The 27,678-nt window shown below is 45.8% G+C and overlaps 1 protein-coding gene across 1 annotated transcript in view; it reads left to right on the top strand.

Moving 5' to 3' along the window:
- The window catches only part of LOC138489511 (zinc finger protein 182-like), a 376,372-nt gene that overhangs the window by 26,959 nt on the left and 321,735 nt on the right, over positions 1–27,678 (top strand). Inside the window, exon 2 of the mRNA XM_069617253.1 lies at positions 13,234–13,360. Within this exon, the coding sequence (XP_069473354.1) occupies positions 13,234–13,360 (127 nt within the window). The remainder of the gene's footprint in view (positions 1–13,233; positions 13,361–27,678) is intronic.

Here is a 27,678-nt window from a genome sequence, read left to right as displayed (position 1 = left end):
TTCAATTGTTTCCAAGGAATGACTAATTTCCGTTTCGGGTACGCTTAGGAAACTTTTCCTTGTGTTTGAATGGATTTTGTTTACATTTGGTGTCTCCGCAGAGCTAAGTGCCACCTCCCCCTGATCGCTAAGAATGGCATCCAGGGACACAATTGGTTGATTCGGTGGCGCATCGTAAGCGTTAGATGTATCATAGCAACTATCAACAGGAAAAGTCATGTTTGTACTCGCACTTTGTACAGGAGCATTGGATTGTTGTTTGGTTAAATGTTAAATGTATTTGTACCGTGCACCGTCACCAACGGAATTGGTCCCCAGGCGCTCAGGCTGATCTGTAAACGATAAAGGTGGGATGGGTTAGTAAGGTGAAGGAGGGAGTAGGATAGTGAGAGGAGTGGTGTTCTGTTGGCAGCTTCAACTCAGTATACACCGGGTGCTGAGCTTTGGTGCGGATATCGGATCGGATTCAGTCCGCGTGTGCTGTTGTTCCGGCTTATGTGTTGTTGCAGTGTTGTGAGGTGCGTGCGGCTTGTTGTGCGAGAGATGGTTGTGTGAGTTTTTTGAGTGAGATAAGTATGCAGAGTTTGAGCTTATATTGGTTAGTGGGTTACCTGACCTTTGCCATGCTAACACACCTGTTGGCCCTCACATTCCCATCTAGACACGGTGCAGGCCAATGTTTAGGACTCCATCCAGGTGTGGTCATGCCAACCCTCACACCCCCATCCAGATGCGGCACAGGCTAGTGTCTAGAGACCCGTCCAGGTGTGGGCATGCTAACATTCACAACTCCATCTGAGTGCCACGCAGGCTGATGTTCACAACTCTAGGTGTGGCACATGTTAGCATTCACATTTTTCCTAGGCGCGGGCATGTTATCCTTCAATCGATCCTATCCAGATGTGACGCAGGCCAACGTCTATCTAGATGCGTCTGCCGATCTGGATATGTTTGTCCGGTACGCACGAGTGGGAGCGTCACTTGTGGCTTTCGTCTGGGTCTAGGTATGTGGTCAATCTCTGCAGCCTTCCTTTGTGGCTATTTTCCATGATGTCTTATGCTCTGTCGAATGGTTGGTTCTTTGGTTTGAGTGTTTGTCCAATTTGAGAGCGATCGAGGTTGGAGTTATTTTTGTCATTGTTTTAATGTCTGGGCATTCTAGTGCGTCTCCGTTGTGGTTACATTTTGAAGAGCCATGATTTGAGGAGTTTCCTGAATGCTAGGTGGTTTGTTGTATTCCATATATTCTTAGGTAGGTCATTCCAGGTTTTGGATGCCTGGTAAGAGAAAGACGATCCTCCAAGTTTTTTTCTATTGTAGGGTTTTGGTTCCAGGCGTATGTCGGTGCTTGATCTTAGTGTTCTTGTCGGTTGGTGTAGGCGTAGTTTGTCGCTTAGGAATTCTGCGCCTTGTTTGTGTATTGCTCTGTGCGCGATGCACATGGCCTTGAACTTTATTCGTTATTTCAGTGGTAGCCAGTGTAGTATTTTTAGCGCAGGTGTGATGTGTTCTCTTCTGGGTAGCTTGAGGAGGAGTCTGGCTGCTGCATTTTGTATGCGTTGCAGTTTTTTTAGAAGTCGTTCGGGCATGCCCAGGTATAGGCTGTTGGCATAGTCTACTCTGGACATGATCAGAGTGATGATGGTAAGTGTTTTGTTGGCGAATTACAGGAACGGTAGGATCCTTTTTGCGGCTCGCATGAGGAAGCAACATTTCTTGATTACCGAGTTTACTTGTGGAAAATTGAAAATCGCGTCTTGACGCGAGACTCATTGGGCAACATTTCTCTATTGAGATCCATGTTGCGTGTTTTGGCAGAGATTTTGTTTTCAATGTGGCCTCTGTGCAGCCGCGCAGACCTAGCACACTATAATGGGTGTCACACGTCACACGTCACATACTCTCTTTAGATTTTCAAGAGTGATCAGTGAAGTGCGCTTTAACTAATCGTTTGTATACAAAAGCAATGCAACAGAGCTTACCAGTTTGAATAATGAGTGTTAAGCACAAGTTAGTATCGCCCTGCCACAAGCCCACACGCCCACCCGAACAGCCCAACAGCCAAGTACTTCGGTGATACTTCTGGTGCGCGCGCACTGTTGTGATATGGGATGCTGGGAAGGGGGGCGTGGCCACAGAGCGTGCAACAAAAAAAAAATGTGGACTAGAAAAATAGAAAGCAAAATAGAGTGAGACAAGAACGGGAAGTGACTTAAAAGTACAGTCCAAGTCCAAATCCAAGTCCTTAAAATAAGGACTTAAATTTGTGCAATAAACCGAATGAACCGGGGTTTGGGTTCCGAGGGAATTTACCAGTTATGGAGGGGTCGTTCGATTTGAATTGGGGAGATTCTTTAGGTGAATAGGTGAAGGGAGGTTGAATTGGTGCATTCTATGAAAGCTAATAAAGTAAAATAGTATTTACTTGGAAGTCCAAACAAGTACGTGTTTCAGATGGACAAGTGCTTCTCCTTGCGCATGGCGATCACACAGCGTCCATGAAAGGTAGAAGTTGGCGAGACAACAGAACAGTCTCCGGCACAGCCCAACAGCCAAGTACTTCGGTGGTACTTCTGGTGTACGCGCACTGTTGTGATATGGGATGCTGGGAAGGGGGTCGTGGCCACGGAGCATGCAACAAAAACGATGTGGATTGGAAACCCGAACAAGTACGTGTTTCAGATGGACAGGCGCTTCTCCTTGCTCATGGCGATCACACGGCGTCCATGAAAGGTAGAAGTTGGCGAGACAACAGAACAGTCTCTGGCACAGCCCAACAGACAAGTACTTCAGTGGTTCTTCAGTGGTACTTCTGGTACAGGGATTTTAGTAGGCCCCTGTATGACTACTTTGATCTGTCTTGGCGGCTCACCTATGGCCTTCTGGTATGAGCAGTTTCAATCAACACCGGATCAACCAGAGTTTCTCGAGACAACACCCACATGGTGCCGGTCCTCTCTGCAGCTGGTCTTCCCTTAACAATTTTACAGTTCTTTTGAACTTTTCTCAATATGCCAATTACCGACTTTCATTCAACAGTTCGGTTTCTTGTCGGTCCTCCCCTCGACTCACTGACTGTGATGAATCGATTGGCTTTCCTGGTAGCTGGCGTCAAGGCCGGTACCACGATAGCAGGTGTCTTCCCCGGTCCTGCTTATCAGCGTAGGCACGCTCCGTGTACCGTTGACATTTGCTGCAACACCCTTGAGCTATTGTTCGCGGTTTTACGATTCCTTCTACGGAGGACTTGCAGGTCTGAGTCAAAAAGGGCAAGGTCGCTTCTCTCCTTGTCTGTCAGTCTTTTGGTTCTCACCGCCTTTCTCCTCATTTTGAACTGCCGTGCTTGGTTAGCTGCCTCTTTGTGCGCACTGCCTTGCTCGTACTGTGCTCTTGTGCTCCACCTTTTTATCCCTGTGGGGAAAGGAAAGAGCCATCGGGTGTGTGAGGTTCTGGTCAATTTCATGACTTTGCCTGTCCTTGAGTTGGGACATGTCAGGTAAACAGTTTTATTAGTCCATTGTTTTTTGTGGGGTAAGGCAGTGTTCGTGTCAGAAAGGACAGGGGTTGGTGTGTCTGATTGTCCTACGGAATTACAACCCTTGTACCAAGGGTTTTTATAAACTCATAATGGTGAGATTCCTAGGGTTTATGAGACAGATAGGAATGACCAGGATTATTATTATAGTAGTGCACAGAACAGGGGAGGTTGTGGGAACAATAGTGTTTATTCAGAGTATACTGGGTGTTCGGAAAATAATGATCAAAGTAACGTGGAGAAGAATGATTGGGAGCATTCGGGCCGACAACAGGAAAACAGGGATTCTGAGAGTTGTGGTTTTCGAATGAACCAGGGTTTGGGTTCCTAGGGAATTTACCAGATATGGAGGGGTTGTTAGATTTGAATTAGGGAGATTCTTTAGGTGAAGGGAGGTTGAATTAGTGCAGCCTATGAAAGCTTAAAGAAGCTTGTCTTCCTCATCCCTTTCCATGGCATAATGCAGCGCCTCACCTTGGATATTCCCTCAAACATAACCTTGGGCTCCCATACCCAGGTGATCCTCCCTCGCTCGTACACCCCCATGGTTGGGAATCTGAAAGCGCCAGCCCGTCGCTGGCTACCTGAATAAGGGATTCTCGAGGTCTTCCTGGGAGAATACCCTCAGGTTTCTCACACTATGTTTATATCCATTCTGTTCCTGGGGATGCCTTTTGGTCTTTTTAGTTCTGCTAGTAGTCCTATCAACCTATCCTCGAATTCCCTGGACATGTAACCAGTCGATGCCGACACTTCAGGCGAGTGGGCGTACGGAGGTGGGGGAGCCGTAGTGTTGATGACATTGCGGGGGAACCTACTGCAGCGGGAGGGGTCCCTATAACAGCGGGTACATAGCTTGGATTAGTGTACCCTTCTGCGGGATATGTTGTCAAGGGATATACTCCCCTACTAGCGCCCACCTTCCCCTTCTCCCTTTTCACAGTTTTCATTTCTCTGTCTCTGCACCTCCGCTTCATTCCCTTGATCCTCTGCATCTTCAAACATATGCCAGAGGTCGAGAATCTCTTTTCTCTTCTGTAGCTGCTTCCCCTCATGTTTTGCTACCAAAAATGTGGACATGTGTTCCAAACTACTCTGGGTATGCAAACCCTGCCCTGGACATGGGCAGGGCACCCCGCTCCTCCCGCTTCCATGATCCACTGCTTATATTTCTCCACCGTGCCACGATACAGTGGCAGAGCCTTATAAACGTGCTCTATTGGTGATCCTCCCCCATCCTAGTGACAGTCGATCTCTTACTAACCCCTCAAGCCCCTCTAAAGCGCCACGCACAATGCCGCTTGCTTGTAACAACAAAAAGCAAAAGAATCAACCCCCACCCTTCTCTCTCACCCTCCCATACGCAGATACGCCGCTCCAAGAGATCAGGCTGCACCACACCGCGACTCACACAATACAATTACCACCCCTTCTAGGGCCTGCTTTTTCATGCAAAAAGCACAACTACCATAAATTAAAACAGCACGCTAAACTTACAACCACTACTTGTTCCAGGCATACTACTTTATACGAGATCACTACCTTTTATTTCCATATACCTCCTTAAAATATTACTCTTCCTTGTGGTACCACCTTCCCTCGCCTTCCGAGGAGGGGCTACCTGCCTTACCTTTATAATGCCTTACCTTTATAATGCCTTACCTTTATAATGCCTTACCTTATAATGCCTTACCTTTATAATGCCTTACCTTATAATGCCTTACCTTATAATAATTTACCTAATCACTCAAACACTAATACAATTTTTTTTATCAACAATATCTCTAACCTCATCCACGTCGCATGAATGACCTCGCCCTCCTCGTTTTCACACCTTTCACACTTCCCCATGCATTTGTCCCCTACTTGTTATCTCTTAGAGTCTACTCACATGTGCATCCTCACCCAAACTCCTCCATCACAGGGTTCCAACACCGGCCTGCACTCTCCTCAGAGCCGTGCCCCGCTTCAAAGAGCACATGGCTCCTGCTAAACCACTTAAAACACATGTTTTTTCGGGGCAGTCGCTGTAGGTGGGCGTGGCTCCTTCTGGAGAAACAGCCTAGAAGCCTCCGGAGGTGCGGGGGTGCTGGGATCACGTCAGGGTCACCAATTGAAAGCAAGCTCCTAAACGCTCACACCAGAGAGATTACAACCCGCTAAAGAAGAAAGACCCAGGCTGTTTTTTGTAAGGATAGCAAGATTAATCTCATGCGTAGATGAGAGCAACAGCAAAGGACTCTGCTGCAAAGAAAAGAATTGTCTGTCAAAGAGAGGTACAAGAAGCAAAACATTGTCATAAGTGACGCAATACATTCAGTAAAAACCTGCGTGGCTGTTTGGATGGACCCTATACAGGTGCTGCCTTTATCCATGTGATAGTTTATTGGTTCCAGCCCAGTCCGTCTGTTAGGCAGAAACCTGTGCAGTTCCCTTAGGGACCACTGCAAAAGGCTTAAGACTACAGGTGTTGGCAGTAAACCCAATTGGTAGCAGTCTGTACCACCCAGATTTACCTGGTAGCTGTGGCTGAGCAGTCAGACTTCTCTCAAGAAGAGTTAGACAGTATATAGAGTATACACATTAGGTACCAAAATACAGTAGCACAAGCAAACACTGACCAGAGCTTTGGTATAAAAGTATACCATTATTTATTTTAAAACACACTTGTAAAAATGCACTAACACTAATATGGCAAGCAAGTTCAAAACACAGTCACTATCAATATATGTACATCCCTGATTACTTATTGAACAAGTCTTAGTTAAAACACCACTTATTTGCAGACAGAGGTGAGCTCTTAACCTAAGATGGCACTCAAATAAGTTAGTAAAAAAGGGAGGGAAAAGGCAGAATTAGGAAAGCACACAATACCAACACTTTTAAAAGAACCACAGCAAGGCAAGGAAGGCAGAGTCTACTGTAGAGCAAGAAAGTTCATAGGCCAGGCCCACTCTTGGATAGAGCAAGGTCGGAATGTGTCCAAGATCACACAGTTGAATTCTACTTTCAGGAGTCTTTGCAGATAGTTCAAAAAGGAGTTGGATCAGTTAAGAAAAAGTTAGTTAACAGGTCCCAGGTCACCCCAGGATAGAGAGTCAAGGATTTACGGGACATCTTGAACAGTCTGTTGCAAGGGAGACCAGGCGGAACACAGTACCTGAAATGGTGAGAAAGCTCCAGTGGGGGCAGTTGTTCCTGGCAGCGGGTGCAAGTCAGTGCTTCGTCCAGGGGAAGAGGAGATCTCGACGTGGGGGAAAGCTGGAGGTCGTTGCACTGCCAGGGAAGAAACCAGCTGCGGAGTTTCTCGGTTAAAGGGTACTACCCTTTTATTCGCGGTAGTGGTTAAGCGTGGTTATCCAGCTGCCAGGGTGCTTGGCACGGGCGATTCGACCATGAGACGATCTAGGAAGGCGAAAAAGAGGGCGAACTGGTTATCCCCACCAGTTCAGTGGAAGAAGACTCTCCGGGATGAAGATCTTCTCTGTCATTGGGAAGTGGTGAGACGGTTCAGCAGGGCTCCACCGGAGGTGTCGTCATTGCAGGTCGGCTCAGCTTCTCCCTCTTCAGATTCTTTGGTCCTGTGGCGACTTCTGAAGTTCCAGTCCCCAAAGCCCTGCTTTTATGCAGAAAACCCCCATTCATCAGTCCTAGCTGTCACTCAAACATGCTAAGTGGTGAGCTGGGCGGCTCACCACTGGGCCAATCACACAAGAGTGCGACTTGAGTTGCCGAGGCAACGCAGTCCAGGGTGCCTAAACCCCCCTCCCACACATCCTGTAGACCCAGACAGAGTGGCACCACTTTGGAGGGCTTGTGCAGAAGCCCGCCAAAAAGTGGAACAAAGGGCTTGACTTGGGTTAGAGTTACAAAAGCGAACACAGACGCCATTTTGGCACCAAGTTCTGGCAAAAAATCCCAACCGGTGAATTAATATTAATTTAATAAACCGGCGGTATTTTTGAGGCTATGCTAAAAAGTGGTAGCCTCGAACAATGGGAAAATCCCATAGGAATATGTTCGCGGTCGAATATAAAAAGTAGTATTCACTGCCACCAGCCAAAACTCGATCAGGGGGGACTGGACAGTGCCCTCTCGAACAACAGACCCAGGGGCAATCGAATTGCCCCTACCAGTACGTCCACAATATGATGCTTTGTATTGGTTCTGTTCACAATTTAGGACTAGAAAAGCCAATGGTGACTTTACATGCCATGGGAGACAGTAGTCAGTCCCAGGGTATGGAGTCTATGTTTGGGGGCACTATGACACCCCTGTGTTACTGCACGGAGGGTGCTGTGTAACACACATACCAAAAACACATGACGCCCTATGCAGTAAAAGACCCCATAGCCCATAAAACACATTCAAAGTCAAAGGAACACCTCAAATCATGTCTAAGAGTGGGAGTAAAAGATTCTCACTCTTAGCAGGAGAAAAAAAAATAAACCCCAAAAATTCTGCAAAGCTGCTGGGAGACTCACTAGGTTTGGAAAATTAGCCTTAACAGAGAATTCTCCCTAACACCGTCTGTCTTACATCACGTGGGCGCTGCAGGGCTCATCTTCTGACGCCGAAAAACGGACAACAAATTAAATATACTCCTTCTATGCAGCTTACTTATCACTCATGCTTTGCACTTCGCAGGCCTTAAAACGGACACACAGGAGGTTCTAGGACATTCAAACCTCCACACACACATTTCACTGGGCCTCATTCGGACCCTGGCGGTAGCCGTGCCGGTAAATATTTGCGCGCTGCCTTTTACCGGCACCCGTCAGTAGGAACTTACCGGGGCATTACGGCCCTGGTGGCCCCAATAAATCCTCATTGCCGGGTGCCAGTAATTATTACTCCCCATTCCCATTTCAGTCCCATTGGACTCAATGGGAATGGGGAGGACGGATGCACCGGCACCATTCATGAATGGTGCCGGTGCATCCGTCGCGTTCTGCGAGCGGGTGCCGGTCCGGACAGACCAGCGGGCTGAAAGGCACCCGCTTGCAGAACTCGTAGTTTGCCGGCCCGGTAACAATGGTGCCAGTAGATTACCGGCACCGTTGTTACCGGACCAGCAAATTTGTAATGAGGCCCACTCACTCCCTCCGCGCCATCCGGCGCCAAGGTCTCTGCCCTTGTTTTGAACTATAATTGATCCCTCCCATGATTGTCGCTTCAACGACTGTTAGGCAAAGTTTGAAAGCAGTACCCTCTGGGAACACTACAAGCAACTATGGCAAAGGGTATGGGCAACCCAACCTTTGGTATAAGCGTGTACTACACAGTTTTGCTAGCATGTTGAGCAGCCAGGCTTACCTCAAGAGGGGAAATGTGAGCAGTAGTGGAGTTGCATAAAGATTCACAGTTACAGGTATTCAAATAAACTCTTACACTCAAGGTTTCTTGCATAAACAATCAATCATGTATTTATCTGTCAGTTATAAAAACTTCTTCAGAAGGGAGCAATATACTAGTAACACACAAATACTCTTCAATACTGAGTTTCTGAATCAGACAAGACCTTTTTGGGATGGCCCACAGACACAACCTACACCCACAGGTGACTTCAGTAACAAGGATGCTGGGGACATTAATATCTTACTGCTGGCATTCAGAACACTTAAAAAGTTGGTAAAAGACAAAGGATGTTAGGACACAAGAAATTACTAATATTCATAAGCAGGGCAAATACTTTCAGATAGCACTTAGAGTCATTCAGTTTAATAGGCTAAGCCAAAGTCAATAGGCAAAAGTCTTTGTATAGGATGCATCACTTCAGGTAAGTAAATGGAAAAGTCTTTGCACAAGTTCTTAGGAGTCTTTGATAAAAAGAAGAATCAAATGCAAGGCCACAAGCTGATTAGACTTGTGAGTTGTAGAAGTTACAAGCACTTCCACAGTAAGATGTAAGTTCTCTTGGACTTGTTTTACAGTATCTTGGTAAATCAGAAAAGATGCAGCTGCTTACCGCGGCAGCCTAGGCAATGGAAGGCAGCGCTGGCTTGGTATCTCCGTGATGGTCCCCACAGTAAGTATCACGTAATGCCTCATAAACCTCATATCATGAATCTGGTCATCCTCTGAGGTCCCACCCCCCCCCCCCCCCCCCATGGTGGACCAGTAAGTATCAGCCTTGGTCATGAAATGGAAACCTGGGGAATTCAGATGGTGCCCCCTGTGGCTTCATGATCACGGGACTGCACCACACACCGCTTGACATTAGTTTGGCTGCGAGCGCAGTGTGCAGAAGGCCCTTCAAGCTCAGCCCCCACTGAACCACGGGCGCTCCAGGTCATTGGCGATAACCAAGATACCACACAACAGGAGGAATTTGGCAGCCGCAATAGACCCCAACGGTGCCATTATGGAGTCGGCCAACATGAAACTGCTCCACTGCCAGGCTCCAAGATGGCAAATGGCCATTACTTCAGATTGGTGCTCGTAGCCGCAGGACAGTATGCTACACAAGCAAACTCACGTTGGATAATGTATTTGGCCCAGGCACACACCAAACGCAAAGTCCTCTCATGACCCATGCTTAGCTGATGTGCTTCTCACACGCACGGTCCGTTACAATCCCAGCTGGCACTGGCAAGGAGAGCTAGACAGGGGCTTATTGTGGGAGTTAGGGGTTAGTTGGAGAGCAGCGAAGAGGGCAGAGCAGAGGAAAGGAGAGAGAGTGTGGAGGAGGAGGAACATTTAGAGAGAGAGGGTGTAAGGAGAGGTGGGGGAGATGTAGCACGTAGCCAGGCAAAGCGGAGGAGGTGGAGAAGCATATAGAGAGGGTGTAAGGAGAGGAGGGGGAGATGTAGCACATATCCAGGCAAAGTGGAGGAGGCACAGGAGGAACACATAGAGAGAGAAGGTGTAAGGAAAGGAGGGGCGATGTAGCACATAGCCAGGCAAAGTGGAGGAGGCGGAGGAGGAACATTTAGAGAGAGGGTGTAAGGAGAGGAGGGGAGATGTAGCACATAGCCAGGCGAAGGAGGAACATTTAGAGAGAGGGTGTAAGGAGAGGAGGGGAGATGTAGCACATAGCCAGGCAAAGTGGAGGAGGCACAGGAGGAACACCTAGAGAGAGAGGGTGTAAGGAGAGGAGGGGGAGATGTAGCACATAGCCAGGCAAAGTGGAGGAGGCAGAGGAATAACGTATTGAGAGGGTATAAGGAGAGGATGGGGAGATGTAGCGCACAGCCAGGAAAAGTGGAGGAGGCGAAGGAGGAACATTTAGAGAGAGGGTGTAAGGAGAGGAGGGGAGATGTAGCACATAGCCAGGCAAAGTGGAGGAGGCGGAGGAGGAACATTTAGAGAGAGGGTGTAAGGAGAGGAGGGGGAGATGTAGCACATAGCCAGGCAAAGTGGAGGAGGTGAAGGAGGAACATTTAGAGAGAGGGTGTGAGGAGAGAAGAGGATATTTAGCACATAGCCAGGCAAAGTGGAGGAGGTGAAGGAGGAACATTTAGAGAGAGGGTGTAAGGAGAGGAGGGGAGATGTAGCACATAGCCAGGCAAAGTGGAGGAGGCGGAGGAGGAACATTTAGAGAGAGGGTGTAAGGAGAGAAGAGGATATTTAGCACATAGCCAGGCAAAGTGGAGGAGGTGAAGGAGGAACATTTAGAGAGAGGAGGGGGAGATGTAGTACATAGCTAGGCAAAGTGGAGGAAGCAGAGGAGGAACATTTAAATAGAGAGGAAGGGAAAGAAGCAAATGTTTATTAGGGACAGGAGAGCATATAGGACAAGGAACGAGTGGGGCTAGGAAGAAACAGAGGGAAGGAGGCAGACAAAGAAGGGGAGGTAGAGAAGGAACACCAAAGGAGCAAAGGCAGAGCTGTGCGACATGAAATGCTAGTGGAAGGAGAGGTGAGCGAGAGCACCTAAAGGGCAAGGGAAGAGGGACTGAAACAAAAACTGCCATTAGAGAAAGGAGAATACTGAGAGGAAAAGAACAGAGAAGAGAATAGATCTCAGAATAGAACAGAGGAGAAGCATTAGAGAAGCGAGGGGAAGGAATAAGGGAAAGACAGAAGAGGACAGGAGGGGAGCAAGTCTTGATAGAATGACCATGGAATTGGCTCTATAAGAGGTCACAGCTATGGATCAGCTGACTGCACCTCAGGGCGTGGACCACCTGAAGATTGAGGGCTGCAGAACTGCATGGAATCATCATCATCCTCCTCCTCCACTCCACGTATTGTCCCATCTCCAGTAGCCAATGGGAACCAGACCAGCACCTCTTAGCTTACGACTCCCACCTCTCGCGCTGCCCTTCTTCTCCTCACCCTTCCATACCGCTAGATGACTCATGTCAATGGGCAAATGTCGTGAAACCTTCCCATGTCTCCTGTTCCCTGGACTTGCTGCCTCGCCTGCCCTACCTTTTTATAGCCTCTTTTCTGGACCCCCTCTCCCACATCTATCTATCAAGGTGCAGACCCTTCATTTAGAAAGCACGCATGGTGAGGTGCCCATCTCAGTCTGGTGGATTGCTCACATGTTAAGGGCTCCCACCTGACATCAGGCAAGCCCGCACTTCACAAATGAAAATCTTGGTTGGGCAATCTCAGCACTTCATGCTTCTGGTGTTGGTAAATTGAGTTAGCAGCTATCATTGCAGTGTTTAGAAGTGAGAGCAATCTGATGAAGCGCTAAATAAAGACATGTAATGATTATTATGTCACATTTCAGGACATATTCCCTTCCTCAAGTTCTGCTCTGCCTATATATATATATATATATATATATCACATCACACACACACAAATCCCCCCTGTTCCCCCCCCCCCCCCATGGGAGGTCTGCTCGCTTGGTATTTAGAAGGACCAGTGCAGATCTCAACTACACAAACCTCTCCACAATTGCTGACTTGAGGAAGGCCCATTGAGCCCTGGATGTCGATTGGCTGAAACTAGAAGAGTCCTCAAACAATGAAAAGCAGATGGATATCCAAGAATGGCTTTTCACTTCCATCACACCACAAATCTCTATTGCTGCTAAATCCCTGGGATTTGGCATTATAAGGGGCTACTTCTCAAGACCCATGTAGCCAACATTACTCAGAGTGCCTCGTACCAGCGGCCTCTGCCACAAAACGCTACCTATCCAAGCAGACTTGAGAATATCCATCTAGACTCCACTCCTTTCCCACATAAATGGGACCAGCTCCCCCATCCCCCCAGCCTCACCTCCCTCTCCCAACACACTGGCAGTCTCCTCCCTGCCTGGTGGGGAACCCCATAATCTCAGAAGGACGGTGCAACACAGGAAACTGCAAGCCTATCCTAATTACGCACCCAGGAGCTGGAACAATATTCCAACACACAACAGATTCACCCGGCGCTCCTGCCAATCTGTAATGAAATGTAGAATTTTCTATTCAAAGAGCATGTCATCCTAACTGTTGTCTCTTATCCCTCCCCGGCTGCCCTTATACACAATCTGGAATCGTCCTCTCAATATCTTCCCTTCTGCTCACCAACACTTATTGCTAAACTATGTTGAACCCATCTGTTATTCCTGTAGTCGCTGTATTTCTCCATAGTTGGGTTAGCACTGAACAAAACCCAAACAGTGATTGTCTACTGCAGGCTTTCAGTTTCCCTTGTGCTGATTAATTGTCTTGGTTTGTACACAAGATGCCATGGAGACCGTAGTTCGCTGATGGGAGTTGGTAAATCATTAGTCACATTTTCTGTTCCAGGTGCAGGTAACCTTCCACGATGCTCCTGCTTGTTTCTCTGAAGAGGAGTGGAAGATTTTGAAGGAGTGGCAGAAGGAACTTTACTGGAATGTGATGAAGGAAGTTCACCAGGCTCTGCTCTCTCTGGGTAAAGTTACAGCAGTGTTATGTTATGTTATTTTAGGGTCCCTTCTTGCCAACAAGTAAGAGACGAGGAGGGTTATATGAACCAGGAGAAGAGCCAGGTTTTGAGATAACAGCAAAAAACGTGTGATGAAAGATAGAGCAGAGAGAGCGCGGGAGCTTGTTTCAAGTGGAGGCAGCAAGTAATGGGAAAGAGCCTCTGTCGTTGCAGCAAAGATGGAAGTGTGGAATATCGAGAAGAAGGTGATTGGAAGAGGAAAGATTATTGGAAAGGGTATAGTGAGAAAACTTTAATGAGGATTAGAGGTCTACATAAACAAACATAATGGTGAGTGATACAAAGAGATTTGAAAATGATTCTTGATGTAATGGCAGCCAATGGAAGGGTACATTGGAACGGAGAGGCGTGTTCCTGTTTACAGTGGCCAAAAGCAAGATACACAGCAGAATTCTGGATGAGCTGAAGGGGATGTGTATAGGCAGTAGGAAGGGAGACAAGAGATAGAGTTGTCGTAGTCAAAGTGAGACGGGACCGGCACTGGCAGGAGGAATCTTTTTCTGAGAAAAGGAAGGAGTTGACAAAGAATGCAAAGTTGTAAAAAGTAAGAACTGGAATGAAGGTTAAGCTTCGAGAGGAGTGTTTAATTGAGAATCACACCTTACACACAGGTTTTTAACCACAGTGACTGGGGCAAGGGTTCAGAGAATGTAGCTAAAGACTGGGAGTCCATTGACAGGGGTTATTGACTATCATCAAACCCCATATTTGATCAGAATTGCGTTTCAAATAGTTGTTAATCATCCAATTAGAGATTGCAAGCATGCAGGTGGGAAACCCAGAGAGCAAACTGGACCGTGGGCCTTTCAGATTAAGGATGAGTTCAGTATTGTTGGCATACGTTTAGAAAGAAACGTCTAAGGACTGGATCAGGAAAGCAAGCGGTTGCCCATGAATTTGAAAAGACAGGGAGAGAGACGGGAACCCTCTGGTATACCACAAGTGAGGGGTCTACTGGAAAGGATGAAAACCACGAGAGGGCAGACCCAGAAATGTCTATTGCACAAAGTCGATCGCCAAGGATGGAATGGTCGACCGTATAAAATGCAGATGCTGAACGATCTAGGAGAATTAAGGCAGCTGATGAACCAGTGTCAGCCATTAAGCAAAGGTCGCCCAGGGTGGCAGTGAGGATGGACTTGGTGCCATGACTAGGCCCAGAGTCTGTCCTCACTGGGCTGTAAGCGGCTTAAAGCAGGTGAAGGAGCAAGTGAGATTCAAGATAGTATTGAAGTTAAACAATGATGGGGGATGCCAGGATTGTGTCCAGATGCAGAGAAGAGAGATTGGATAGAAATTAGCCAGAGTAGGGGGATTAAGCCAGTCAAGAAAGAAGAGTTAAGAATAATGAATTCAAAATAATAGGGGATTTGAGCTTAATAAGTCGAACGGAGCAGGTATCGAGAGGGAGACCAAGATTTAATCTTGTGATGATGGTATTCAACTAGCTGTGAGGGTGTAGGAGTAAGAGACGATCACAATGGTGGCGTGTTGATTGGCAAAGACTTTTATTAATAACAAAAATAGGGGTGAGTGGGAGGAGAACCTAGCGGACTCTATCTCTAAGAGGGGATCCCTGCTCAGCAAAACTAGCTGTGTCGGAATGTCCAAAGTAAAGTCCAGCTCCTGTGTCCAAATCCTAACCTATCCCTCACAAGCAAAACTTCACAAAAGGTGAAAAGGGAAATGTCTCTTGGCTCTCAGCCTGCTGCCTGGCTTTGTAGCTCAAAGCACAAGCACCTAAAAGGTGTAGAAAAGCAAACAAAAGTTCCACCGGACTCAAAAGGTTGATTTATTATTATTTGTTCTTTTTTTCTTAATTGTATTTGGTTATCCAACAACCTTTTACAAAGTAGCAAACAAAGAAGAATGATAAAAATACATAACAGTAGTAATCCTAATAAAAAAAGACGAAAAAGCAAAATATGAATCTCCCTCGTTCATACAAATGAGTATCAAAGTAAATTACGTTCAGATCAAAACCAAACCGAGTCAAATAAAATCAAGAGGAGCTTACAGTCAGAAGGAAAAAGATGTTTCATATTCTTATATCACTTTTTTACAAAACCTGAATCACAGCAACTGTTAATGCTGCTGAGATCAGTCTGTTCCAAAACATTTCGGAGGTAATTCCCTCTTCACTAGCCGTGAACCTGGTAAAAAGGGCCATCTATGTGGCCAGGTACCTTCACACTTTTATAGGAGATGTTTCAGGGATGGGGTTTCCAGATGTGTACATATGCCACAACATTTATTTGTGGCTTCCCCTTGTCTCCTATTCACCGGAACTTCTCCCGTATGTACCAGATTTAGGCGAGTTCTGGGGAAACTTTTCCTGATTTTCCATTCTGGGAACTGAATAAGATGTCTTGGCAGAGTCTTACATTTTTTTTCAGCTGACAAAAATTGGATTGCTTGTTTTATAGAGCGCATTGTGTCGGCTGTTATGATCCAGTCCATTAATGACAGTTTTTTTTTTTTAGCTTTAACCGGATTAAGAATTAGTATTTCGTAATCCGTATTAGCCATGTTAAAAATCTCCTTTACTTTTGATACTAATTGGGAGAGAATTTTTGATTTAGTTTTCCCAGTGAACCTTAATATCTGAGAATAGTGAGCCTTCCTGGGCTGTAATGATTAAACGAACAAGAGATCCCAGTCTCCATTCAGCACTTGCTTTCAGGGATTTCAAACCCAACTCAAACTTTAGACTCGACATAGGAAGGCTCATTGGGAGTCCCAGGACTTTCTTCCAAATTGCGCACTCTAGTTTTTGCCAGTTTGTATTCCACAGATGGGGTTTGCCCTTTAGCTCTTGTAAGATTACTGGGACCACTTTTGCTGTATAAAACTTAATCAAAGGAACATAGGAAAATGAGCAGGATTTAAAAAGAACTTTTGTCATTTGCGGAACAAACTGCTTCATTTTGTTCAACACATCCATTTCCACCTTGCACAATGATGGGGACGCATAGACCATGTAACCTAAATACAGTACTTCTTCCACTTTCGTTAGTCTGACCATCTAGCCACCATTGGGAGAAATCCACCCTCTTCTGCGTATGTTTAAAGACAACCACTTTAGATTTCACTGGGTTTATTGACAGCCCATTCTCCTTTGCAAAGTCACTCAGCTTATTTAATAAGCGCTGCAGTCCAACTGATGTGTTTTCCAAAAGAACAATGTCATCTGCATAGGCCAGCCAGTGGATCTTGGTTGCGTTGATCTTCGGGCTGGCAAGTGCAGACAATCGCAAATAAGGGCCCAGGTCTGCCAGGTAAAGGTTGGAAAAGAACAGAGCCCCCAGCCAACCCTTTCTGACTCCTTTTTCAACCCTGTTGGAGTCTGACAAATTGTCTTCCTCATCTAACCTTACTCTGTGGGTAGTGTCCATATGCAGCTTGACAAGCATGGATAACAATCCCTCTGGTACCCCTCATTTTCTCAATTTATTCCAGAGATGCTCCCTGATCACCTGGTCGAATGCCTTAGAGAAATCCACCCAAACTCCATATAGAAGTGCTCCTCCTTTGTCCCCGGTGTTCTCACTAATCAGACTAAGGACCACCCCATTTAGGGCCGTCAACAGTCCTTTTCTAAACCCTGTCAGAAACTTCGACAGGTTCTGTTCGCGCTCATCCCATTTCTCCAGGTCTCTTAATAGAATGTTCATGAAAAGTTTGCTTTCCATATCAAGGAGGGCGATCGGGGGATAATTCGCCGGTTGAGTCCGATCGCCCCCCTTGAAGAAAGGAATAATTGTAGCAACCATCTATGAAGGGGGGAACCTTTTGCTTCTCAAGAATCTCCCTAAAAAGCCAACTCCAAGATGTTGGTCCAGCCTGCTATATTGTTCTTTAAGACCTGATGGGTCAGTCCATTTGGGCTGCTGCCCTTGAGGAAGAAGATGCCGCAATTCAATCTGCCAGGTCTTGTTCGTCAAAGCAAAGATGGCAGCTAACGTTATTGCCAGACCTATGTCTTTCCTAATGGCAGTTTTCAAAGTTTTTAGTGAGGTATTTTATCCACTTAATATCTGGCACTAAATTACATTGCATGCTGTTGGAATTTTTCTCTGAGCAATTAATCACTGACCAGAAATTTTTGGAGTTGTTCTGGGTGATTATACTCTGCATCATTTCGCCATCCCTCTGAAGGTGCTACGTCCTTCTGCCCAAGAGATAGTCCTAGATTCTCTCTTGAGTTCTTCCGGGCAGTAACCTCTATAACTTCCACCGCTTCTGTCCTAGCAGCTTTTTGTTTAACCAGGTTTCTTTGTCAAATGTGTGGCAGTGATGATGTCGCCTCCCTATTTCTCCCGTCCGTGGTGGGCAAGTGGACCATATCAACTTTACAAATTTACCCGGTTGGCAATTTTCTTGCAATATATTTCTGGGGATTCAGATCTCTGCCCTCCATTGTATATTTGGAGAGGCGAACTCTTCCTTTTTTTAGTTATTATGTTCTCTATTTGTTTGTCTGCCAACTTAATGAGAGTGTCGGAGAAGGTCAGCTCTAAACGAGAATGATCGCTCCCTCCCTCAGACTCAATTTCCAGAGATCTGCATTGGGGAAGTAATCCATCTGACATAAAAATATAGTCCAAAGTCGAACGAGACTGCCCTCGAGCCCAGGTCGGCGCATGAGGGATGTCCCCCAGAATGCACCCATTAACCATTTTAAAGCCCCAAGCATCCATGAAATCAACCCAGATCTTTCCTTTACTTGTTATTGTCAGGGGGGTCCTGGCTTCCTTAACCCTTGGGGCTGCAATACATTTAGTTTTCAGGTCCCCTGCTAAGATCGTATGGGCTTCCCCATATTCAAGTTTTATCTTTTTAAATAGCGATGTCAGAATATCTAAAAAGACCTGAAGTTCGGTCCAGGCGGGGGTTCCAATAAATGTTAATAGCTAAGTTTACATGCCTGAATGCCATTGATGTTATTAAAAATGGGACTTCCTTCCCTACTCAATGAGTGCGGAATGAATAGCCTTCAATGGCTATTGAATTGACAAGCCAGGTTTCCTGGAGAATGATATCTATATCACTAAATAGGTGATCTTTATTTTTCTTGTTGTAAAGGTGTTTGGACCCCGTGTTTTCCAACTTATCAGGCGAATGTCATTTTGCCTAAAGCGACTGAGCCCAACCCCAGTTTCTGCAACACTTGAGTCAGGATTTCTGGAAGAACGGTGAGCACATTATTTTGGGAGTCCTCTCGATCATCCTTTTTTGGCTAGTGGAGTCCACAACCCTCAAGCTTAACTTCTGGCCCGCCAATGTCTTATTCGGATGGCTAAAGTTGACTTGTCTTCCATTAATTTCTTCTATTGGTGCTGAGGAGAAAACAGTTGGACCTTGTCTCTCCAAGTCACTATTAGCTCCCAGAATAGCACTTTGTGCCTCTCTAGATGTTCACCCCACTTCACCTAAAAATGAGTTCTGAGTAGCTGGGAAGCGCACACGCTCTATATCCTTTGATGCAAATAGATACAGGTTTTGCACCCTTTTGAAGTCTGATAAAATCAACCCTCTGCTGAGCGACTTGTGCTGTGTGTTCTTAGCTAGTAGCTTCAGCCAAAGGCTTGGAACCGCAAAAACAGATACTCCTTCCTCATTACACTTCTCTGGAGCATTGTGCTTCTCCAAGTTCTGTTGAGCCGATCCAAACCTCTGATCTGGCGCCAGAGACAGCAATGATTTGCCAGCTCCATTTGCAATTTCAGGGAGAACGGAAAACTTGCCTTGTCCCAGCCTGACCGCATTCATCATGGTAGTTTTGAGTTGCTCTTTGCCAATTTGCTTTAGAAATATTGGATCTATTTTCACACATAGGGTATCAGCGGAGTTGGGTGATGGTCCCAGGTTTTTTGGAGGACACTTTTTCTTTGTACATATTGGGGCCCATGGTGGCCCTGTAGCTGAGGAGGTTGACTGTAATGTAGGGACCAATTTCTTTGTTAGGGCCCCATTTGGTCTTGTGCTCTCCTTGTCTCCTTTATTTGCTGGCAGACCCAGGCCCTCCAGGTGTTGTTTGAAGGCCCACACTCACACCTAAGATCTCAGTCGGTTCCTGTGAGTCTTCCAGATATGCAGTCTTCGCCACCTTTTGATTTCTGACTGTTGTCTCCACAGACTTTCTGAAGACTTCCTATTCCCACCTGCTGGACTGCCTTTCTTTTTTCCAGCTGATTCTGTCTCTTGAGGTATTTTTGAGATAGACTTGAAGAAAGAATTTGTTTCTGTATTTTTCGGTTTTGTGTTTTTCTGATTTTTAGTTTTCTTGAGATCCTTTTTGGTAAGCAGTAAGGGGGTGTTTTAATCTCTTCTTTCTTACTTCACTTTTCTTCTCCCTCGGGAGTGCTGTGTCCCCGCCTCTGTCCAACTGGTCCCCACATTCTCCTGCACTTGGGGATTCGCTTCTGACATGATTTGCGGGCCAGTTTCACCCCCTTCAGCCACACCTTCAACCACATAAGCTAGTCTTCTAAATTCTTCTAGAACCGATTCGGAGAACGGGGTCCCATCAAACTGGTTTAGAGACTCTTCGTCCCTCCCCGCCTCTCCTACTGTTTCCACTTGTGATGTTGGAGATTTCAGCTTGAGCACGATCTCCTGTGGCAATTTGTTCTGAACCTCATCCGCTTTTTCCGTCACACTAAGTGTAGTGTGAATTTCTGAGAGATCCAGCCCTTGTTTTGCTATCTCCAGCTTTGTGTCTTTCAAGGAGGGGATTATTATTGAATTAACTTCATTTGTAATCCCCACCAATGATGATTCCTAGTTCGCTGTTTCCTTGGTGAGCTCGAGAGGTATCCCTACTTGGAACTGAACTTCTGTTTTGAGAATTTCAAAAGCAGAGACTAACGAGTTTAGGACAAAGTTCAGCACCACGAGCGTTGCTTCATTTGCGTGGGGAGTGGGTGCCAAGCTGGTGGTGGCCGATGAGATCGATGCCTCATTTAGAATCTTCTGTATCCTTTCTTCTTCTAATCCGGTGTTTTCATGGATGGAGTCACTCTCCTTACTCTTGACAGTCTCTTGCAATACCTCCTTCTCCAGGTCACATATACCTTGAACAGTACTTCTTACTTGCGAGTCTTGCGTCAATGACTCCTGTGAGGATATAGGGTCTGAAGGAGAGTCTTGACCTAGCTCGCCCTCTAGGCCATTCATACTCCTAGTCCCTTTTTTTCCAAAATTATCTTCTATTTTTTTCTGTATCTTTTTGGTGGTCACTGTGTGTTCAAGACCATGCTTCCACAGATGTGTTAATTTTGACGATCTCTCTTCATCGTTGACCCCACCCCGAGGTGTTGTCCGGGCTGCTGCTGCGCGTGCTCTTGCGCTTGAGTTGAATTGCCCGATAAGTTGGCTATGTCACTCAGTTGTACCCAATTACCTGATATGGGCATTGAGTCATTAAAAGATCCATCCCATTCCGGTGTCCTGATGTCATCCATCAGTGTTGTACTACGTAGCTTCATGGCGTATGATTGTTTGCACTTTTTGCCGCTGAGAAATCTATTCCCAGAGAATCCCTTCTGGGCGTGTCTCTCCGGGGATATCAGACCCTTTCAACCCAGAGTTAGGGTGGCACCAGATCTATTGCTCTGAGTGCTGTCCACGCTCCCTCGAGCCCGAGTGGTGCGGGATAGCTGTGGTAGTATACTTGTTTGCATGTTATTGCAATTGTCGCAGCAGTACACCAAGAGGTCCCAGAAGGCAGGTGGGAACTAAAGAGATTAGTGACCACACTGCGTAAATCGAGTGACTGGTGACAGGAACCAAATGATGTTCTTTCTGCACCGATATGGTGATTCCACTCAAAACAAAGGTTCCTACTGGTTTATGAAATGTTGAAATAGCCGAGTTACTGGAGCCCGGTGGGTGGGGGGATAGTAGACTTGTGTGCCAGAATGTCTCTCCAAAACCAGGTGGTTACAATTACAGTCATACCCCCAGTCCCCTGCTCCCGGGCCCTCGATCTTACCATTTACTGCTTGCCGCCTTGAATCACCTTAAGCGGCAGAGGTGTATGAAGTGCTGTCAATACAATTGAAGTCCCCAGGGTATTCAGGTTCTGTCTCCTTCCCCAATCATGTTATCACATCCCAAGCAGAACCAATTATGTTACTTGTTAAAAAGTTATTAAACCTGACACTTAAGTCCTTATTGCTGGCTAGATGTCCCTATCCAGAAGACGAACTGTCCCTTCTGATGTAATAACCCTAGTTGGACGCTGGTGTATCGACTAACCGGGGAAGAAGGGAAAAAGGGGAGAATGGTTAGTGCTCTCTGTAGTCTGGCTCACTACTTTCCTATGCTAAAAGGCTGCACACTGGGGTCAGTCAACCATTGATTTTAATAGTGTTGCTGACCTTTCGTGTGTCTTACCATAAAATACGATGGAGCCGCCTCCATCTCGTGGACTGATTCCACTGTAATTGCTAAAAATATCTCTGTCCTGTATAGCAGACCTCTACAGAGTTATTGTATGTCTGGTAGGTTGGAATAGCAACTAGTTCAACCAATGTCTCTACAGAGTTGTTGTGTGTCTGATAGGTTGGAATAACAACTAATTCCACCAATGTCGACCGGTTTCAGCGGGATTCTATATTGGCCGCTTTCTTCAGGACCTATTATGCTGATTGTGCTTCAACATATGGACATATGTCCCATTGTTCAAAACAGTCCATTTAATTGCTGTCTTCTGATTCCTTTTTCTGGAGCGGATATCTTCCGCAAAGTCGTGACATCTTTCTTTTTGTGTCCTGTTGCCTGCAAGGCAAAATGTATACATATCAGGGGACTAGGCTTGTATTCTTATGACTACTGAATATTCTATTTCGATGTCCCTGTTCATCCTTACCCAAAGCTTGTTGCCTGTGTGATCTTGGCTTTTGCTTCAGTGTCTTCAAGAGGGTGGGTAGAGCCCTACAATATAAGTACCCAACCGTGAGTCATCTGTGCATATATTTAGTAATTCCAACTCAGTATCACATAGTGTATAATAATTAAAGTGACACTTACCCTGATAGAACAGAGGGAGTTCAACTTGTATGTGTGGTGAATTTCCACGATCATTTCGCTGTTAAATTACAACTGCATATTGATTGCAGCATTTGCCTGCAAATGACATGGCATCATCAGGTTAGATAGTCTCATATTTCTCATGGGTGTCTAGAGATTATTAGCAAAGGTTTTTTAGCATAAGTTTCAATCAGTTCCTTTTTCTATATATATGGATCTTGTATTTCGAGTTCTCTATCGAATTTTCAATCAATCCCATGTTCAGTATTTCATTCTGCCCATTGGTTTGTTGAGCGTTACTACATGACTCCCAAGATCTAAATGCGTGTGTGTCACATATGTTTATGGGAGCCAGATTGTTCCATTCATCGGACCGAGCAAACCTTGCGTCGATATTGAGCTTAAAGCGGGGGCTCGTTGTCATTGCCCTAACGGTTTGTTGCTATGCATATTCCTTTGTAAGTCTATGTTCCCATCTGTTTATGGGAACCAGATTGTTCCATTCATCGGATCGAGCGAACCTCGCATCCGATGTTGAACTGTTAACACGGGCTCGGTATAATTACCCTAACGATTTCTGGTGTACAGCGGTTATTGCTATGCGCATTCCTTTGTAAATCTGTGTTCTCATCTCAACAAAAAAACATGTCCGGTCTCGCATCTTCCCGCGGAACACCTGGGGTTGGCACTAACTTTTTCTGGCAGATTGGTTGTTGATCTCTCGTTTTGTATTGGCTTCCGCAATACTCGCAGCCGCCATCTTGGGAGGGTGCATCATTTATACTTGTCTGTATAGCGATAGTCCCTTCTTTGTTTCTATGTCTGGTATGGTTAATCTGGTCTTTCGTGTTACTAACCCATCCATCATCCTGCCAATGCTGTAAAGTTAGCGGCCAAACTCGCTATGGCGACACATTGTAATATTCAGCTATTTTATCTAGTGGTTATGATTAAATTGGCAAGACGTTAAGAACGTTTATATATATTCCAGGAGGGAATTTAATCCAAAGTTTCATTGGATGTTATATTGCTGAAGTGTATCATCTGTTATTAATAGGGTGCTGTTCTTTTTTTCATGGTGTCAAGATGCATGCACTCCTCAGATTAAAGTTCTATATTTGTACCTGACACACAACTCATATCGATTCAGATGTCCTTCAGGGCCGTTCGAGGTTCTTATAGAACTGCAAGTGCTTACCAGCAAATTGCCTCGTTTAAGCCAATGAGATGACTTTTTAGTCTGTATATCCAAGCTTGTTCTCCTTTTAGGAGCATAGCTCCCACATTTCCACCTCTTTTAGGCCGGATCACTTTTTCTAGTATTGTCCAGCTTATATCATTTTCTGTATGTTTCATTGTTAAATAGTGTTCAACTAAAGGGGCAGTGGCCCTTTTTGTTCTGATATTTGACCTATGTTCCCCAATACGTGTTTTTATAGGTCTGGTAGTCATCCCTACATACATTTTGTTGCAAGGGCATTTTAGTAGATATACAACATTGGCTGTGTTGCAGTTGGTTAGTGTCCTCTGTTGCCAAGGCCAATTCCATCCGATGTCAATAGCGGTGGTCCGTCTCGTGAAGGGGCATGCTGTACATGTACCACATGGTGTGTGTCCTATTGCTTTTGGTTGATTCCACAGAGTTGTTTGTTCCTGTGTATCTTCTTTTTTCTGTTTATAGGTATGAACCAAGATATCACCTATATTGCGTCTCCTCTTGATAGCAAATCTCGGACTTTCTAAGAAGTTCTCGCCTACATTAAGAATGTGCCACAGTTTTTTCACTTCTTTCTTTATGCGGTTAACTATAGGTGAATAACTAAACACGGCTGTTATCTGGTTCTCATCTCTGTTTATCTTGGGATGCTGTTCTAATGTGACCTCCCTCGGGATATTTTGTGCCCTCTTCTTAGCATGTCTTATGGTTCTCTCGGGATAATGTCTTTCCCATAGTTTTTTTACCAGACCTTCTGCTTGTGTGTCGTATTCGATCCGGGTTGAGCAATTGCGTCGGGTTCTAAGAAACTGCCCGAAGGGTAAGTTTTCTTTTAGTGATCTCTGGTGGAAGCTGCTATATTCCAACAGAGAATTCTGGTCAGTTGTTTTTTGATAGACCGTAGTTTCAATCTTTCTTGAAGAGCGGACGATTTATCATCCATTGAATCCGTTCATAAATAACATCTTAAGCTGGCGTCGATATATCGACGATGTGCTGATCTTATTTAGGGGTGATGAAAATACACTCCAGGGGTTCCAAGAATGGCTCAACTCACAAAACCCCTTCCTCAGATTTACGTCAGAGAATAGCAAAGAAACAGCGACCTTCTTGGACTTGAAATTACAGAGAAAAGGAAGAAAGATTGAAACTACGGTCTATCAAAAAACAACTGACCGGAATTCTCTGTTGGAATATAACAGCTTCCACCAGAGATCACTAAAAGAAAACTTACCCTTCGGGCATGGGATTTATTGAAAATTCGATAGAGAACTCGATATACAAGATCCATATATATAGAAAAAGGAACTGATTGAAACTTATGCTAAAAAACCTTTGCTAATAATCTCTAGACACCCATGAGAAATATGAGACTATCTAACCTGATGATGCCATATCATTTGCAGGCAAATGCTGCAATCAATATGCAGTTGTAATTTAACAGCGAAATGATCGTGGAAATTCACCACACATACAAGTTGAACTCCCTCTGTTCTATAAGTGTCACTTTAATTATTATACACTATGTGATACTGAGTTGGAATTACTAAATATATGCACAGATGACTCACGGTTGGGTACTTTATATTGTAGGGCTCTACCCACCCTCTTGAAGACACTGAAGCAAAAGCCAAGATCACACAGGCAACAAGCTTTGGGTAAGGATGAACAGGGACATCGAAATAGAATATTCAGTAGTCATAAGAATACAAGCCTAGTCCCCTGATATGTATACATTTTGCCTTGCAGGCAACAGGACACAAAAAGAAAGATGTCACGACTTTGCGGAAGATATCCGCTCCAGAAAAAGGAATCAGAAGACAGCAATTAAATGGACTGTTTTGAACAATGGGACATATGTCCATATGTTGAAGCACAATCAGCATAATAGGTCCTGAAGAAAGCGGCCAATATAGAATCCCGCTGAAACCGGTCGACATTGGTGGAATTAGTTGTTATTCCAACCTATCAGACACACAACAACTCTGTAGAGACATTGGTTGAACTAGTTGCCATTCCAACCTACCAGACATACAATAACTCTGTAGAGGTCTGCTATATAGGAGATAGAGATATTTTTAGCAATTACAGTGGAATCAGTCCACGAGATGGAGCCGGCTCCATCGTATTTTATGGTAAGACACACGAAAGGTCAGCAACACTATTAAAATCAATGGTTGACTGACCCCAGTGTGCAGCCTTTTAGCATAAGAAAGTAGTGAGCCAGGCTAGGGAGAGCACTAACCATTCTCCCCTTTTTCCCTTCTTCCCCGGTTAGTCGATACACCAGCGTCCAACTAGGGTCATTACATCAGAAGGGACAGTTCGTCTTCTGGATAGGGACATCTAGCCAGCAATAAGGACTTAAGTGTCAGGTTTAATAACTTTTTAACAAGTAACATAATTGGTTCTGCTTGGGATGTGATAACGTGTATGAAGTGCTGCCACGTGAGTTGGAATAAACACAGTACTTCTTCAAATCGAAGTCCGCGCGGTCAAACAAGTCGAAGAAGCTGAAGAGCCCAAAGACCCAAAGACTCTTCGGCAGACTCTGCGTCCTCTCCGCGGCGTTCAGCAGTATTTATGTAGATAGCAAAAGGGGACTGTTTTAACAGCACGTCCTTCTCCACAGAGAGGAAAGCAGGAAAACAGAGTCTATTGCCCAAATTGCCAAATACTCTTCGGCAGACTCCGGTTGATTTCCTTTCTCCTGAGTCTTTCCAGCTTTATCCAACTTGTCTGTGTCTTTAATGTTCATGATCAGTCTTTATCTTTACTTGGCAAGACTGACTCTCAGGCCTTGCCAAAAGGAAGATTTGCTTGGACGCCTTAGCCAAGCCGTTTGAGGGCCCCAGACTCTTTGTGGGCAGACCCGGCTCCCAGGTGCTGCAGTGGGGAAGAATAGCCTGGTATTCTGTCTCCCAAGCTGTGCTCAGTGACCTCAACCCTTCCTCTAAATTGCTGCAGGTCCCAGCCCCTGTTCCCAGTACCCCTCCACTTTTTTATTTTTTTATTTTATTTTTGGTTACGTGCCACATGCCCTTGGTCCATTCTCCTGCCAAGTAGGGTACTCCAGGTTCTTGGATTCACAATTCTCTCCCTCTATCTTCACTTCCACCCACAGCCTTGGTGTACCTTCCTGCTAAGGACTCTGAATGTCACTGGTGTACACAAACTTCGTATTCCTCTGCCTTCACTTCCACCAACAGCCCTGGTATACTCTCCTGCCAAGGACTCTGAATGCCACTGGTATACACACACTTTGTATCCCTCTGTCTTCAGTTCCACCCACAGCCTTGGTGTACTCTCCTGCCAAGGACTCTGAATGTCACTGGTGTGCACAAACTTTGTATCCCTCTGTCTTCTCTTCCACCCACAGCCCTGGTGTACTCTCCTGCCAAGAACTCTAAGGGGCCAATTCATGGAACAAACGTGCGCCGAAAATCTTGGCGCAAGTAGGCGCAAGCGCAAAAAAACAGGCGCACGATTCATGGAAGTCCCTGCGCGTGTTTACCTCGGGATGTGCGCCAAACCCGTGCATGGCGCACAAGTCACTGCAACATCCCGAAAGGCATGCGCGACGCACACAGTGAAAGCGCACAACCTCGGCGCATACACCAGAAGGTGGGCGGGACACGGGGCGTAACGCGCGGAATGGGGAACAACGCGCGAAAATAAGGGCGTAACTGGGGATGTACTGCAGGGAAGCAGACGGAACGCCCACACGCACTCGAACCACACGTATTCATGGAATCGAATATGGCAAAGCCACGCACAGCCAAAGACACGCACAAGCCGAAACACGTCCGCCACACAAAGGCAGGCGGTAGAGTCCCTGCGCATTACAAAAGTGGCAACATACAGCAATTGGGCCTGTGCGAGCGGGGCACGTGTATTTCGGGGTGCGCGGGAAGTTACACACGCGATTGAGCGGGGCACGTGTATTTCAGGGGTGCGCGGGAAGTTACACACGCGATTGAGCGGGGTACATGTATTTCGGGGGTGCGCGGGA

The sequence above is a fragment of the Ambystoma mexicanum genome, chromosome 9 (assembly GCF_040938575.1).
Source record: "Ambystoma mexicanum isolate Mex_15411 chromosome 9, UKY_AmexF1_1, whole genome shotgun sequence".
Classification (NCBI taxonomy): Eukaryota; Metazoa; Chordata; class Amphibia; order Caudata; family Ambystomatidae; genus Ambystoma; species Ambystoma mexicanum.
The sequence above is the reverse complement of the archived record's forward strand: the minus strand, read 5'-3'. Positions and strand labels throughout refer to the sequence as shown.